Source organism: Aotus nancymaae, unplaced genomic scaffold, assembly GCF_030222135.1.
Source record: "Aotus nancymaae isolate 86718 unplaced genomic scaffold, 86718_ANA_hifiasm-v0.15.2.pri h1tg000014l, whole genome shotgun sequence".
In the NCBI taxonomy this organism is placed as follows: Eukaryota; Metazoa; Chordata; class Mammalia; order Primates; family Aotidae; genus Aotus; species Aotus nancymaae.
Window position 1 is genome coordinate 35,752,969 of NW_026988425.1, and position 14,965 is coordinate 35,767,933.

Consider the following 14,965-nt stretch of genomic DNA (forward strand, 5'->3'; position numbering starts at 1 on the left):
CCAAGCAAACACCAATATAAAATACATTTATAACTTGCCTTAAAGAAGATTAGAGAGATTATTCAGATTTCTGGGTTTGATTTAAATATTAATGGACTGGTTTTTTTTTTTTTTTTTTTTTTTTTGAGTCTACCAAGGAACTAATGGACTCTAAAGGAGAGCCAAAGCAGAAAGGAATGGCATCATCATTCATGGAAATCCTGCTACATGCCAAGCACTAACATTAGTTTTAGTCCTCACATAAATATGATAAATATCATTGTCTTCATTTCACCGATGGGGCAGCTGATCTATAAGAACTCATGGGGATTATGTATCACGCACAAATTCTCACAAGTAGTAAGTGGCAGATTCAGAATTCAAATCTGTTATATTGACTCCAAGTTCTATCTGCTTTCTGCTACTCCATTCTGCTTCAAAGAAAGGAATATTCAGGGTGATGAGATACCAACCTAGAGGCTATAGTGAGGTCCAGCTCCTTTTAGCTCATATACAAGCAACTCTTGCCTCTGTGTTGTGGATACAAATACCTTTTACTATTAGAAGATAAAATCAATAAAGCTCACTTTAACCTCATTTGAATATAAAAGCTTTGTTGCCTAAAATATTAAAAGGGAAACAGACACTCTGGGTTAAATAATATTTCCCAAACATTTCTCCAGATGGTATCAGTTCATTCCTATTGTAATTCCCTAAGCTTCAGCTTAGGATCTGTAAAACAAACCAAACAAAACCCCAACCTAGTAGAAGACTTAGTTTTACACACATAAGTCTCCCTTTGTTTTTTTTCCCTTGAATAATTTTTAAGACTTTTTAATATGTAATGCATGCACACATTGAAACATTCAAACCAAATTCTTTCTTTAAAAAAAAAAAAATAAGCCTGAGGCCAAAATCTTACTTTCTTTGTTCAAAAACAACTATAACTATAAATAATAAGTGCCTCTGAATCCAACAAGCCAACTCCAGCACCATGGGGCTGACGATTCCAGTAAGTCAGCTGGCCCCGGGTGATATCAAAAATGCTGATTTCCAGATCTTTCAGATGGAAAAAGTACTGACTCGTGCAGATTGATTGTGTTTGATTTGGAGTTGCATTTAAAGGATTTTGAAGGGAAGGAAAATGTTTCTCCCCAGGTCTAGTTGGCTTAGACCAGAATGCAAACAAGGTTGCACTTTCTGTGTATGCTGCAAACCGAGCCTAAGGGGAATGAGTTAGAGGTATAAGAAAGGCTGATCAGGATTGAAAATCTACCCTGGACAATCCACAAAATGCATAAGCACCCAATGGAATAAAGAAATTTGAGAGTTGATTGGAACAAATGGACAGGGGCCAATTTTTTTGTGGCTTGAAATTATCAGTAGTACTGACTGTTCAAGAATGTGTCCATAGTATTGACAGCTGGCCATGCCAAGTTGTTTCCCAGTGGATAAAAAAGTCTTCCATTAACCCTTAGTAAAGAAATGCCCAAGCACTTCATATACAGCAGCACTTTCTTCCCTAGCCTCTAGATTCACTCACTATCCATTCATTGTTACTCTCACTGGTACTTTCCCTACAATCGCCATCAAGATCAGGAATTCTACTCGCATTAAAATCATAGAGGGATGAGCTTGCTTGTTTCTTGTGGCCAGCATCTTCTGCCTGGGGCATCCATGCAGAAACTGAAGAGATGATGGGAGAAAGACCATCTCTTGAGTTAGAAGAGAAACCCCATTATAGACTTGGAAAAAGTGAGTTGTCATCATCAACTATTAATCAGGCACCTATTCTTAAGAATTGATGATATCAAAAATGGCTTGGAGACTGGTTGTTTGGGGATTTTTAATTTTGAATACCCACTGAAATCCAAATCGAATCCCTGAAGGGCTTTGTCATTGAGCACCATTAGCAGACGTTAAGTATGGTACTTTACAATTTACAAGATGTTCTCATATAGTCTGTTTAATCTGATCATCACAACAGCACTGTGAGGTAGAACCAGCACAGTTATTCTTGTTTCACAGATGTGGAATGTGAGAGAAAGGATACCAGGTGATTTATTCATTATACCATAGCATGATCCCCATAGAAAAGAAAAGGATTATTGTGAATATTTGGGTTTATGGTTTTAAAAAAATCCCATTAGAGTCACTTTATTAGGGTTTCAGAAGAAAGCAAAAGCACATGCGTGTGTTTAGTCCAGCATCTTTCACTGGATATCTCTTTCCTATTATCATTTGTTATGTATTTGAGTGTGTGTCTGTGTGTGTGTATGTGTATGTGTGACATGATTTATATGTATTTCAGTATGTGTTTCTGTCTATGTTGATAAAGTAGTAGAAGTTTGCCACAGGTTAGACAAAGAGAGAGAGAGACTTTCTATAACACTAGTTTCTGAATACAAAGTAATAGATATCATTTTAGAAAATTTGACAACAGGAAAATATAAAGAAAAAATAAAAATCACCTTTAATCCTCATTGTGCTTTTTATTTTTAAGTTTAAAACTAACTATGAGAAGAGAAGCTTTAAAGTGCCCATCCAGGCCAACGAAACACTCGTGGGTGCTGTGATAAACAATGTGTCTGAGGCCATGGAGACTCTTACCAGGATCACAGAGGAGATGGTTCCAGTTCCGGGATCTGTGAATGGAGTCAATGCCCTGGGACTAGTCGTCTTCTCCATGTGCTTCGGTTTTGTGATTGGAAACATGAAGGAACAGGGGCAGGCCCTAAGAGAGTTCTTTGATTCTCTTAACGAAGCCATCATGAGACTAGTAGCGGTAATAATGTGGTATGTATTTCCATTTGCTGTACCTGTTATATGCGAGATGTTTATTGCCATCAACATGTGTTCTGTACTGAGGAAGTCACCATGAGGCAGGAGGGCTAATTGCAGTGATCTCACTCTGGTAAGCACAGGAAAATCAATGAATCTCTGGGCCTCTAGAGGCCTTGACACTATCTGCAAGCCTCTCCTAATAAGTTTGCTTCATTGTTTTCAAAAGCTGTCACTTCCTTTACCTTAGTGCTGATGGAATCTCATTCCTCATTTCTCCATTTTGTATCTAGTTTTTCATTCAAGACGTAATTATTGAGTGTCTACTATATGCTAAGCATATAGTGTCAGGCACTGTGGATATAGCAATAAAGAAAACATACAAGGATGTTCCAGATCTTATTCTTTTTTAAGGGAGACAGACAATAAACAAATCAATCAACCATATGCTTTAGTCACAGGTGCTGTGAAAAAAAATAAAATAAAATAGCAGGCAACTAGGAGAAGGCACAAAATTTGCCTTGGATGGTGCAGAAAGGCTCTGAGGAAGTGACATACTTTGCTAAGACCTGGATTAACGGAGGAAGCCAATCATACCAACGTGCCTGAAGAAGGATGTTCCCAGTAAAGGGAAAAGCAAACAGAGAGGCGCCCTAGGCCATCAGGAAAATTGAGGGCTCCTCATCTGTTTCAACCCTAAGAAAGAAACGTAAATGGCAGTTCTGCTGTAACGTCTAAAGGATTATAAAATGCCAAGCCACAATTTATAACAAAATTTACTTTAATAAAGTTGACAGCAGGAGACAAAGGAAGAGACTATAATTCCAAAAGGAATACTGACCTTGGAAAGTAAACTTTACCCAACGGGGAGAGAACCCTTTGATTGGCTCAGGCCTCGTATGAAGGTTGCCTCTCTTTTATTTGTTATTTTTAATCCAGTCTCCTCCATGGCACCTGAGGCAGGAAAGCATCCATTGCTAAGAAAAGCACTCACTCACCAACATGATTAAAAATGTCCTTTGTCTTTAATGCCACCAAATCCCAGAGAAATCCATTTTTCAGGCATTTGTACAAGATGGATATGAATTTGGGCACAAAGACGGATCAGAATGCGGTCTCCACAGGAGCCCCCACTTGGAAGCCTCCCTTGAAATCCTGGCAGGAATGAAAGTGGACATTTATCTTCATATGATTAAAATGCCTCCACCTTTCACCTCTTTTATGAAAGAAGCCCATTCAAGGCCACTGAATGAACCTCACATGCAGCTTGTCTAGCTGTACATTCGCCTGCACATTCAAGGCTGAGTTAATGTGTTTCTGAAAACAGGTGTTCTTATAACTTCCTGGCCTGAGTTCTTAAAGGACTTTTGAAAGAAGCATTATATTTTTCAATTTGAAACAAGTCCTCCACAGTTCCCAGGAGACCCTTCTCCTTAAGGGTGATTGGTTTCTCTGCGTTTGGTAATGTGAGTTTGGTGTGGTTTACTGCACATATCAAACAGAGAAGGGAAAGCCGGGCAGGGAGCCCTTTAAGCAACCTGGGTTATTTCAACATGTAGAAGTCATTTCGAGACTCAGTTGTTTTTTCTCGCAGTCTGCAGGGGGGAAGCTCACAATTGGCAGTCACAGCCTGTGGTGAATAATGACTTCATTAGAACACCTATAACTTGATAGTGGTAGTCTACACATGTACATTATTAAGTTTAATAATGAATTTATTTTATGGACATCTATTTATGGCAAGCGGTACTAGATTTGCATTTGCACTATAAAATAAAATTTCCTCTTAAAGTTACTTAAGTAAAAAAGATGATTTGAAGAATAATACTAAGTTATCTTGTAAGTGGTACGTAGATATGGAAAGGCAATAATAGAAGTGGCCCTTGAACGAGAGAGCTGACTGCAAACCTGAGACACCGGCGTAGCGTTGTGTGCCTCTTGGTTTAACTTGGGAATTAGGATCTGATGTGGAAAATGCTTCCAAAAGTCTGCATATTGGAATGATGGATTCTGGCTGTTCAGGACACTTAGCAGGGGAGCAGGAGGCTGAGGGATGGAATGGCATCTGAGGACCAGAAAAGTGACCCTGGTGTGGTGAAAGAAGGGCTGGCTAGGAAGACAGATGTGGGTCCCGAGAGCTCTGTATCTGCCTTTTTTACCCCAGGTTTAAGAGAAAAACATTGTGTCCTTGAGCAATTCTGAGTGAGGGGAAAGCCCAATTCTGTAAGAACCAGGGGAAATTTATATTTACAAAAGAGAAAAAAGAAGTCTACAGTATCCTTGGCAGGAAAGTTTGGCAATCAACTGTCTTTCCCTTTACTTACCACTTGGAAGTTTCTGTGGACTAGCTTGGTGGAAACCAGACACCGACTGTGCTGACGTTGCTTCCCCCCAGGTACGCCCCCGTGGGCATCCTCTTCCTGATTGCTGGGAAGATTGTGGAGATGGAAGACATGGGCGTGATTGGGGGGCAGCTTGCCATGTACACCGTGACTGTCATTGTTGGCTTACTCATTCACGCAGTCATCGTCCTGCCTCTCCTCTACTTCTTGGTAACACGAAAAAACCCTTGGGTTTTTATTGGAGGGTTGCTGCAAGCACTTGTCACCGCTCTGGGAACCTCTTCAAGGTATGTAGATATGTGTGGAAAATGAGTCTGAAATGTTACCTTGAACCAGAGCCCCTCAAGTAGGGTGTAGGAGGAGCCATTTTGTTCTGGGTTTTAAACTTCCAGGAATGATGAGTTAGCTTTCTCACTGCTGGTGCCAATCACATCTATTTGGGATTCAGGGAATGCCGGGCTACATATCTTTTGTGGGGACAAATTGGAAATCAACTGACCACTTCATCTCTCTTTAGTTGACATCCGCTTGAGGGAGAAGTGGCAGAGTGACTTGGCACAGGCTGTCATGATGGGGGCGTGATATCACAAGTGATGCCTCACAGAGGAACCCAGAAGCAGGAGAGCTGCCAAATGACCCCGTGGGGGGACCACACTGTTCTTAAGCCGCTCCCCCGTTTATACAAGTGCTGACTTAGTTCCCTTTAAGTTAGGACATGGGAGAGGAAGGAAGTGTCTGTTCCAAAGACCAAACACACAGATAGTCAGAACTGCCAGGACGCTCAGCTGATGTGCCCTGTTTCATCGTTCTCAGTTCGGCCACCCTACCCATCACCTTCAAGTGCCTGGAGGAGAACAATGGCGTGGACAAGCGCGTCACCAGATTCGTGCTCCCTGTAGGAGCCACCATTAACATGGATGGGACTGCCCTCTATGAGGCTTTGGCTGCCATTTTCATTGCTCAAGTTAACAACTTTGAACTGAACTTCGGACAGATTATTACAATCAGGTACAAGGAAAGAGTTCTATACAACCCTTTCTTAAGAAGGCCTCTAGGGCTGGGCGCGGTGGTTCATGCCCTCCCAACACTTTGGGAGGCCAAGGCAGGTGGATCACCTGAGGCCAGGAGTTCGAGACCAGCCTGGTAACATAGTAAAAGCCCCATCTCCAGTAAAAATACAAAAATTAGCCAGTCGTGGTGGCACATGCCTGTAGTCACAGCTACTCAGGAGGCTGAGGCAAGAGAATCCCTTGAACGTGGGAGGCAGAGGTTGCTTGTGAGTTGAGATCATGCCACTGCCCTCTAGCCTGGGTGACAGAGCGAGACTTCATCTCAAAAAAGAAAAAAAAAGTTTGAAGAACTTCTTATCTTGCGTGAATTTTTAGACAGTGTAAGAGAGTTGACAGACCCCACTGACAAGTAGAGCAAGAATCTGGTTTTTGTGGAGAATTTTTAAAAACTATTGTATTTGAGGTGTTTAGTGAAAAGTTATTTTCCTTTCCATACCTTTCCCCAGTCTCTTAGTTTCCTTCTGCAGAGGCAACCAGTGTTACCTGCAGGTTACTTCTGTGTCCTTTCAGAGATACACCAGGCACACCCATGTTCAAATGTAATCTTCCCTTTTTGCTTTGAAAGTTATTTTGCACAAGGGACCCATGAATCTAATGGCAATGAGACACTTTAAGCCTCACAGTCCAGATCAGCATCTGCTCTTTGTTGTTGTGGGTTTTTCTTAATTGTAATTAAAAATATATTTTGGAGAGCAAAATAAGTTAGATTTGGGGGGATTTTTATCACTCAACATTTTGTTATGAAACTTACCCTACACACAGGAAAGTTGAAAGAATATTATAACAACCATCCTCTACTAGATGGAAAAACTGCGAACGTTTTGCCATTTTTTTTGCTTCTTCTTTCTCTTTCTCTGCCATTATGACATTTCACCTGTACATAATTCAGCATGCACCTCTTAAGAATAAGGATATTTTTCTATATAATCACATTAGGGAGAATCTTAAAAATACTTCTGGAATATTCAGTCTATATTCACATTTCCCCAGTTGTCCCCAAAAACATGTCTTTTACAGCTTTTACTTCCAGACCAAGTTCAAATCCACATTTATGGCCTGCATTTGGTTTCTTAGTTTCATCTCAGTCACCACACATTTGTTGTTATGTTTATTTAGAAATAAGTTATTAGACTCTGTGTATATGTTTTGTGTTAGTAGAAAATGATAATAGTTGTAGTAGGATGCATTGGACTAAAAAGGACAAGGCTGATCAGGGCCAGAGGTCACTGACTGACCTGGGAGTTCCAGGAGCCTCCAGCCCAAAGTAGTAACAGTGGGGCTTAGGAAATCATTATCTCTCACCTGTAACCTACACTTTGGCATATTGATTGAAAGGCTCCGAATTATAAAAAAAGATTTGGTTGCATATGACAGAGTTAAAAATAACAGTAACAGTGACAAACAAGATAGAAATGTATTTCTCTTTCATTCAGCATAGCTCTCTGCTCCACAAAGCCTTCAAGGCTGATTGGTAGGTGTTCTGTGGTATAAGGGACTAAGTCCATAGGGTGTTATCATTATCCAGGTGGTCCGGGATGACTCATCACCACCCCCAAATTTTAGTCAGTGGGAAGTGGGGAGGTGGTATACGCTGCAAGTTGCTCAATCACTTTCAGGCATGTCCATTGGCCAGAACTTAATCTAAGCTTCAAGGGAGTTTGGGAAGTGTAGTCTTTATTCTGGGGAGCCGTAAACCAGCTAAAAGTCCTGACACCTTAGAAGGGGGACAGTATGAATACTTTCTGTGACAGATGTAATACTTTATTAATACCGCTTATAGCTAGGTAATACTTTACTATTTATAAAACATTTGCTTTGCAAGCCAGGTCTACACTACCTTCATAAAAAGTATTTCTAATACTACAGAACTTTGTTCATAAATCATTTTGCTTTTGAATTAACTAAGCAAACCAAACTAGTAAACCAAATTTGATTCCTTTGACATTAATCATGCATGTTCAGTAACTTTACAACCCTCCACTTGGAGAGGGGAATTAGTAGAAACAAATTATTATTCTAACTCTACATCATTTTAGACCTTGTCTTACAAAATATTTCCAGAGATATTAAAAAGTGCATAGCTGCCAGTTTATTTAAAAATATGGAATAATAGGTACAACTTCACAAGGGTCATTGTACAGGGACCAAATGAAATAGGCCATGCTTAGCATATCAGAAGACACATCATAAGCACATGATAAATACTCGTTAGCATGATGATTAGTTCAATGATTTTTTTTTCTAATCTCATTTATGGGCCAGGCACGGTGGCTCATGCCTGTAATCCCAGCACTTCGGGAGGCCAAGATGGGTGAATCAAACTTGAGGTTAGGAGTTTGAGACTAGCCTGGCTAACATGGTAAAACCCTGTCTCTACTAAAAATAGAAAAATTAGCTGGGTGTGGTGGCATGTGCCTGTATTCCCAGCTACTCAGGAGGCTAAGACATGAAAATCGCTTGAACCCAGGAGGTTGCAGTGAGCCGAGTTTGTGCCACTGCACTCCAGGTTGGGCAACAGAATGAGACCCTGTTTCAAATAACAATAATAATACCACATTTACATTTTTTCTGAAGCAGATCCTCTTGTGTTATATGGCAAGTCAGGCACTGGTACCATGCATATTTTGCAGGGTATATGGTCTACTTGGGGAGCTTTGTAAAAGTGTTTTCTGCTCTGGTACTTCTGTTAACAGCATCACAGCCACAGCTGCCAGTATTGGGGCAGCTGGAATCCCTCAGGCGGGCCTGGTCACCATGGTCATCGTGCTGACATCTGTCGGCCTGCCCACTGACGACATCACGCTCATCATCGCGGTGGACTGGTTCCTGTGAGTATGCTTGGCCTGCATCCAGCTTGTTGTCACGAGGGGCCCCCTTTGTCGCTTTAGGGCACCAGGCAGCCTGGCACAGCTACAGAAAGAACTCTGAGGAGAGGGGCCGCTTGGCCCATAGTTAAATTGTCCTCATTGTCTGACCCCTGGTCCTTATCTGGAGACGGAGCCCCAGACGCCATGTGCACGGCACATATGGCTGCTACACATGTCACTCCATAAAGCCATTCAGGAATTGGGAAACCTGCCGTCTGTGAAGCCAACATAAATCAGCAAGGCTGTTTCTGAATTGCACAACACAGCGCCATGGCGGCTGGAACAAAGCTGCAGGCCCCACATACTAGCTCAGGCCCTGCCTCTGTGCTTCCCATTCTAGTGGTTATGATTTTCCCATCCCAGCCCAACAGGGTGAGGCTGGGCTGTGCCAACAGTGGGAAGAGAGCTAGTGTCATTAAGTGGAATTGAGTTTTAGATCTGGGGAAAGTTCCAAGAAATGTGCCCTCCACACTCTCAAACTGTAACCTCTACAGGACTATCCCTGTGCCCCCTTCCCTCGCTTTTTCAGCTGGCATTCTCTGTGCCTTTTCTCTTAAACATTTCCTTCCACTTTTGAAAATCTTTCCCCAGAATGCCCAAAGCAAATGCCTAGAAGAACACAGTAGGTGCTGGAACCCAACGTGGGTTCACTGGAACTATGACCGTGAAGAGCTTGACGGTGTGTGTGAAGCCCCAGAATGGGCAGGAGGATTCACTCCCCAGTTACTTGTCCCTGTGTTTGTGTCCTGGCCTTGTGTGAAACTGGGCAGATTACCCAACCATCCTGGTTTCCACCTCTGTAAAATGAGGGTGGAAATGCCCTCCATGCCCTCCACCTCCTGGGGGTACTATAGGATTCAGTGCAGTGATGCCCAGAAAGTATGCAGCCTGCTGTCTGGCCCACAGCCAGCATCAGTTAACATGAGCACTCTCATAGAAAGTTACAGTTCTCCAAGTCTTTGATCTTTACACTTAAAAATTATTGAGAACTAGGCCGGGCATAGTGGCTCACCCCTGTAATCCCAGCACTTTGAGAGGCCAAGGCAGGTGGAACACGAAGTCAGGAGATAGAGACCAGCCTGGCCAACATGGTGAAACCCTGTCTCAACTAAAATACTACAAAAATTAGCCAGGTGTGGTGGTGCATACCTGTAATCCCAGCTACTCGGGAGGCTGAGGCAGAATTGCTTGAAACTGGGAGGCAGAGATTGCAGTGAGCCGAGATCGCACCATTGCACTCCAGCCTGGGCAACAAGAGTAAAACTGTCTCCAAAAAAAAAAAATTATTGAGAACTGAAAAAGCATTTTATCTATATAGGTTGTACCTATTCACACTTATCATATTAGACAAACTTATAAGTTTCCATTTTTAATTTATTAAATGTCTTATTTAAAGATAGCAATAGGCTGGGCGTAGTGGCTCACACTTGTAATCCCAGCACTTTGGAAGACTGAGGTGGGCAGATCATGAGGTCAGGAGTTTGAGACCAGCCTGGCCAACACAGTGAAACCCTGTCTCTACTAAAGATACAAAAAATTAGCTGGACATGGTGGCATGCCCCTGTAATTCCAGCTACTTGGGAGGCTGAGGCAGGAGAATCACCTGAACCTGAGAGGCAGAGGTTGCAGTGAACTGAGATCACGCCATTGCACTCCAGCCTGGGGGACAGGGCAAGACTCCATCTCAAAAAAAAAAAGGTGACAGTAATAAATTAATAAAATGAATAAATAAAATGAATTTATTATTGTCACCTTTAAACAAAAAGGTGGTATATGCTAACATAAATCTCATTTTTTTGCAAAAAAATTACCATTTTTGACCCCAAAATTTTATTTATTTACTTATTTATTTTGAGACCAAGCTCCGCTCTTGTTGCCCAGGCTGGAATGCGATGGCACGGTCTTGACGCACTGCAACCTCCGCCTCCCGGGTTCAAGCAATTCTACTGCCTCAGTCTCCCGAGTAGCTGGGATTACAGGCACCCACCACCATGCCCAGCTAATTTTTGTATTTTTAGTAGAGACGGGATTTCACCATGTTGGCCAGGCTGGTCTCAAACTCCTGACCTCAAGTGATCCACCCATCTCAGCCTCCCAAAGTGCTGAGATTACAGGTGTGAGCCACTGTGCCCAGCCTCAAACCCAAAATTTAGTGAAAAGAGTGGCACTATTTTATATTTTGAATTCCTTAATGTCTGGCTTAATACAAGACAGTTGGAGTTTCCCAACTGTTTCTGCAGTTTCACAACTGCTTCAGGAAGTTGTGACATCACACATCATGTAGTCTTTGCAAAACTCCACTATATATTCATGAGAAAATGAGAGTGAGAGGGACAAATGACATCTTAGTATTATTATGAGAATAGCTTAAAGAGAAGGGTCGTTCCCCACTGTTGGAACTCTCACTACAGTCAGACTGATAACAGAACATCCATCATCTATATGGCCTTATAACTTTTAATAGCTACTATTATGAACATCATGTGTCTATTATGTAATCTTGCAGTTGGTAGATACACCAAACTGAATTGTAAGAGGTGCTTCGCTGGCCAGTTCCTAGTGTACGTTGAAGTCTTGTGATGCTCGTGAGAGCCTCATTTTTCCCTCCTCCCCGCCCTGCCCGCAGGGATCGCCTCCGGACAACCACCAACGTACTGGGAGACTCCCTGGGAGCCGGGATTGTGGAGCACTTGTCACGACATGAACTGAAGAACCGAGATGTTGAAATGGGTAACTCAGTGATTGAAGAGAATGAAATGAAGAAACCATATCAGCTGATTGCACAGGACAGTGAAACTGAGAAACCCATCGACAGTGAAACCAAGATGTAGACTAACATAAAGAAAGGCTTTCTTGAGCACCAGGTGTTAAAAACCATTATGAAATCTTTCCATCTCATTACAGCTCATTCTCTCCAGCAAGCCCCTTATCTCCCCTTTCCTCCCTTCTGATAAGATTGGAAAGTAATCCTTCAAAAAACAAAAGGGAGGATTCTGCAGTGGCCAAAGTATATAATTTTCATCCCACAATTGAAATTTTTAAATCATTTCATGTTAGTCTTACCTAATAAGGTACCAAGATCAAAAATAGTCTTAATCAGATCTTCTAAGATCAGATCTTACAAGTTTATGTGGCACCTAATCCTGTGAATGTGATTTTTTATATAAGTTCAAGAAACAAATAGTAGGCTAAAAACATTTTAAAATCAATTTTTGAAATTTAAAAATATTTCAGAATACAATTGAGTTTTAGTTTCAAAATATTCACAACTTGAATTACAACCGGTTATCAGTTGGACAGTAAGATTTTGCCCCTTTCTCTTCTGACTGGCATACTTATTTCATTAGTAGCTCGGTGCACATACACATCTGGCACAGCTGTGAGGAAGGGCAGAAGGCACAGTTTCCATGTGGCCTTGAGTAAGTCACATCTCACCTCTAGGCCTCAGTGTCCTCATCTGTAAAATGCTTTTGTGGTCTCTTCCAGCCCGGACATCCTATGATGTCACGAAAGAGCCTGCCCTCTATTTCCCCTCAGAACACCCTGTGCCAAGTACCATCCATGGAGCATGGGGCTTCAGAAAGGACACTTTAGTGGGAGTGAACTAAGGACAGGATGGTTGTGTGCAGTGGTTACCAGGTCCTGTGTCCAAAATGCAGGTTATGCAAGTCGCCAGGCAGGAGGCCATTCCAGGAGTGGGATTATTCATAAAACCCCTAGCCCAGTTCATCCCAAAGAGGAAGTATTCCCTTCTTTCTTACTCTTCCCAAACTGAAGGGACTACTCTGGGAAGAACGTCTCCCACCACTCCTCAACTGTTGATTGATTTCAAAAACAGAACAGAAGACTAGCAGCTAGCAAGGGTGCTTGTGGTCACACTATGGAACAGTAAAGAGCTAGGAAAGAGTGGAGCACAGACAACATTATCAACAAAGGATTTTAAAACACCAAGAGTACAGGTCTTCCTTAAGGAAGAATAAAACAGAAGAGGTTCATTTTTTTTTTGGCTTTTATTTTCACCCGAAACACTTTTTCTCTTGAGTCCAAAATCATTGCCCCATGAAGTCTGCCTACCAAAATATAAAACCACTTATATATTTGAAAGAAGTCAAATGAACAAGCTCTGTAATAGAAGTCCGTGAGTTGAGTGGGTAGTTTCTTATTTGAAAGTGTTTTACTTTAATCAAAAGTCCTTAGAATGAGAGAAACAAAATATTTCTTTGTTTCGGAATCCCACTTATCAAATCATTTAAACTTTCAGCCGGAGTGGGGTTTGCTTTTGCTTTGTTTGTGTCCATAAGATAAATGGTAGAAGATGAATCAGTATGAAGACACTGTCAAAGAGGTTATGAGAAAAAACAGCAGGGGCATTAGTTTCAGGAGAGGCAGCTCCCAGGTTTAGAGATTAATTTTTACCTCCTGAGGAATATTCAGTCAAAGACGCTGAGTGGGAGCTGTCAGGCAGTAGCAGCTGTGTTTGAGTTTCTGGCTGAAAACGGTGAAGAATGGACTTAATTATGCTAACAGACTGAAAATCTATACCTACATCCCCTGATCTACAATTAGAGATATTTTTATATAGATCCCAAGCATTCTGTGTATAAAAGTTAACATTAGGCTGTGGTGGAGTAAGCATTTAATGTCGAGGCTCTATTTGGGAAATACACTACAAATGTTAATGTATGTGGCTGTCATCTAAAGACACTAGTAGAGCAAAGACTTAATCCTCTCAACTTAATTCTGTTACACAGTGTGTGTGTTTTTTTTAATATATACACTAACCATTTCTTATGGAAAGGTCCCCTAGGGAGCCCATCCTCTCGCCAAGCCATCACAGGCTCTGCACACACATGCACTCAGTGTGGACTGGGAAGCATTACTTTGTAGATGTATTTTCAATAAAGAAAAAAGAATAGTTTTACATTAACATCTTTGCATGGTTTTGTTATTCTTCTCCTCAAAGGAAAATACATTTTGCATTCATGGAAGTATTACAATAAGCTCAGGGCAGGCTCTGGAAGGGTCCTTGCAGCAAGGTAAAATCTTGGCAGAGCCAGCTGGGGGAGCCAGCCACAAGAAAATCAGTAAGGACATGCTCTCCTCCTCAACTCCAAGAACTGGAGCTGGAAACAGGAGGAGGTGAGCGGAGCACTTTGCTGTAACATGCTGTACTTCCTTGTCCATGTCAGATTCAGATTTCTCAGATGAATTGACTCATTTCCGTGTTGGGATTACAAAAGTGTAATGCCACCATGGGCCCTTCCAAAAAAGTTACTTCCTGTCTGATCTTAAAATTAGGTAGATTTATCTCTGTGATTATTACCACCATTTGTGAAAAGAGCAAACTAAGATCTCAAGGTATTTCCAGAAACAGCCATTATGCTAGTCAACTGCTCTGTTCATTAAGAACAACTTATGGATGATCACTTTTCATCATGCTTCTTAAAAAAAGAATTGGCAGGCAATATCATGAAATCTCCAGATTGCAGTAGTATCTGGAGACTATAATCTGACCCTCTCTACCTGCAGGTGGCAGCCACCTAGAGGAAGTTCTTAAATTGGATCCATGGACCCCTAGGTCATCCACATGAAGACTTCAATAGGTTCATCGCCCTTGAAATTGTGGGGAAAGTTTTGTGCATTTGCCTTTCTCTGGGGCTAAAATTCTTCATTTCCATCAGTTTCTTTAACAGTTCTCACGACCAAAATTTTTTTTTTTTTTTTTTACAAATTGCTGTGTTTGAACCATACATCCTAACTTTTTTGAAGGCATATATGGTATTCACATGGCCAGTTTGAGAAAAGAAAGGCTGCTTACAGACCGAGGGAACCAAGGCCACACTGCGCAGATCAGTATTTGCCCCCTGTGAGATGTTCTGGAAAGTGCCACATAAAATCAATCCACTGCTAGGAAGTGCTCCCTTCT

The 14,965-nt window shown here is 41.6% G+C and overlaps 1 protein-coding gene across 2 annotated transcripts in view; it reads left to right on the forward strand.

Annotated features, from left to right (window-relative positions):
• The window catches only part of SLC1A3 (solute carrier family 1 member 3), a 78,008-nt gene extending 64,042 nt beyond the window's left edge, over nucleotides 1–13,966 (forward strand). For both annotated transcript variants that reach the window (XM_012459992.2, XM_012459993.2), the window contains exons 6-10: nucleotides 2,483–2,775; nucleotides 5,156–5,389; nucleotides 5,916–6,110; nucleotides 8,866–9,000; nucleotides 11,666–13,966. In XM_012459992.2, coding sequence (XP_012315415.2) covers nucleotides 2,483–2,775; nucleotides 5,156–5,389; nucleotides 5,916–6,110; nucleotides 8,866–9,000; nucleotides 11,666–11,870 — 1,062 coding nt within the window. In that variant the 3' untranslated portion in view covers nucleotides 11,871–13,966. The remainder of the gene's footprint in view (nucleotides 1–2,482; nucleotides 2,776–5,155; nucleotides 5,390–5,915; nucleotides 6,111–8,865; nucleotides 9,001–11,665) is intronic.
• The last annotated feature ends 999 nt before the right edge of the window (nucleotides 13,967–14,965 follow it).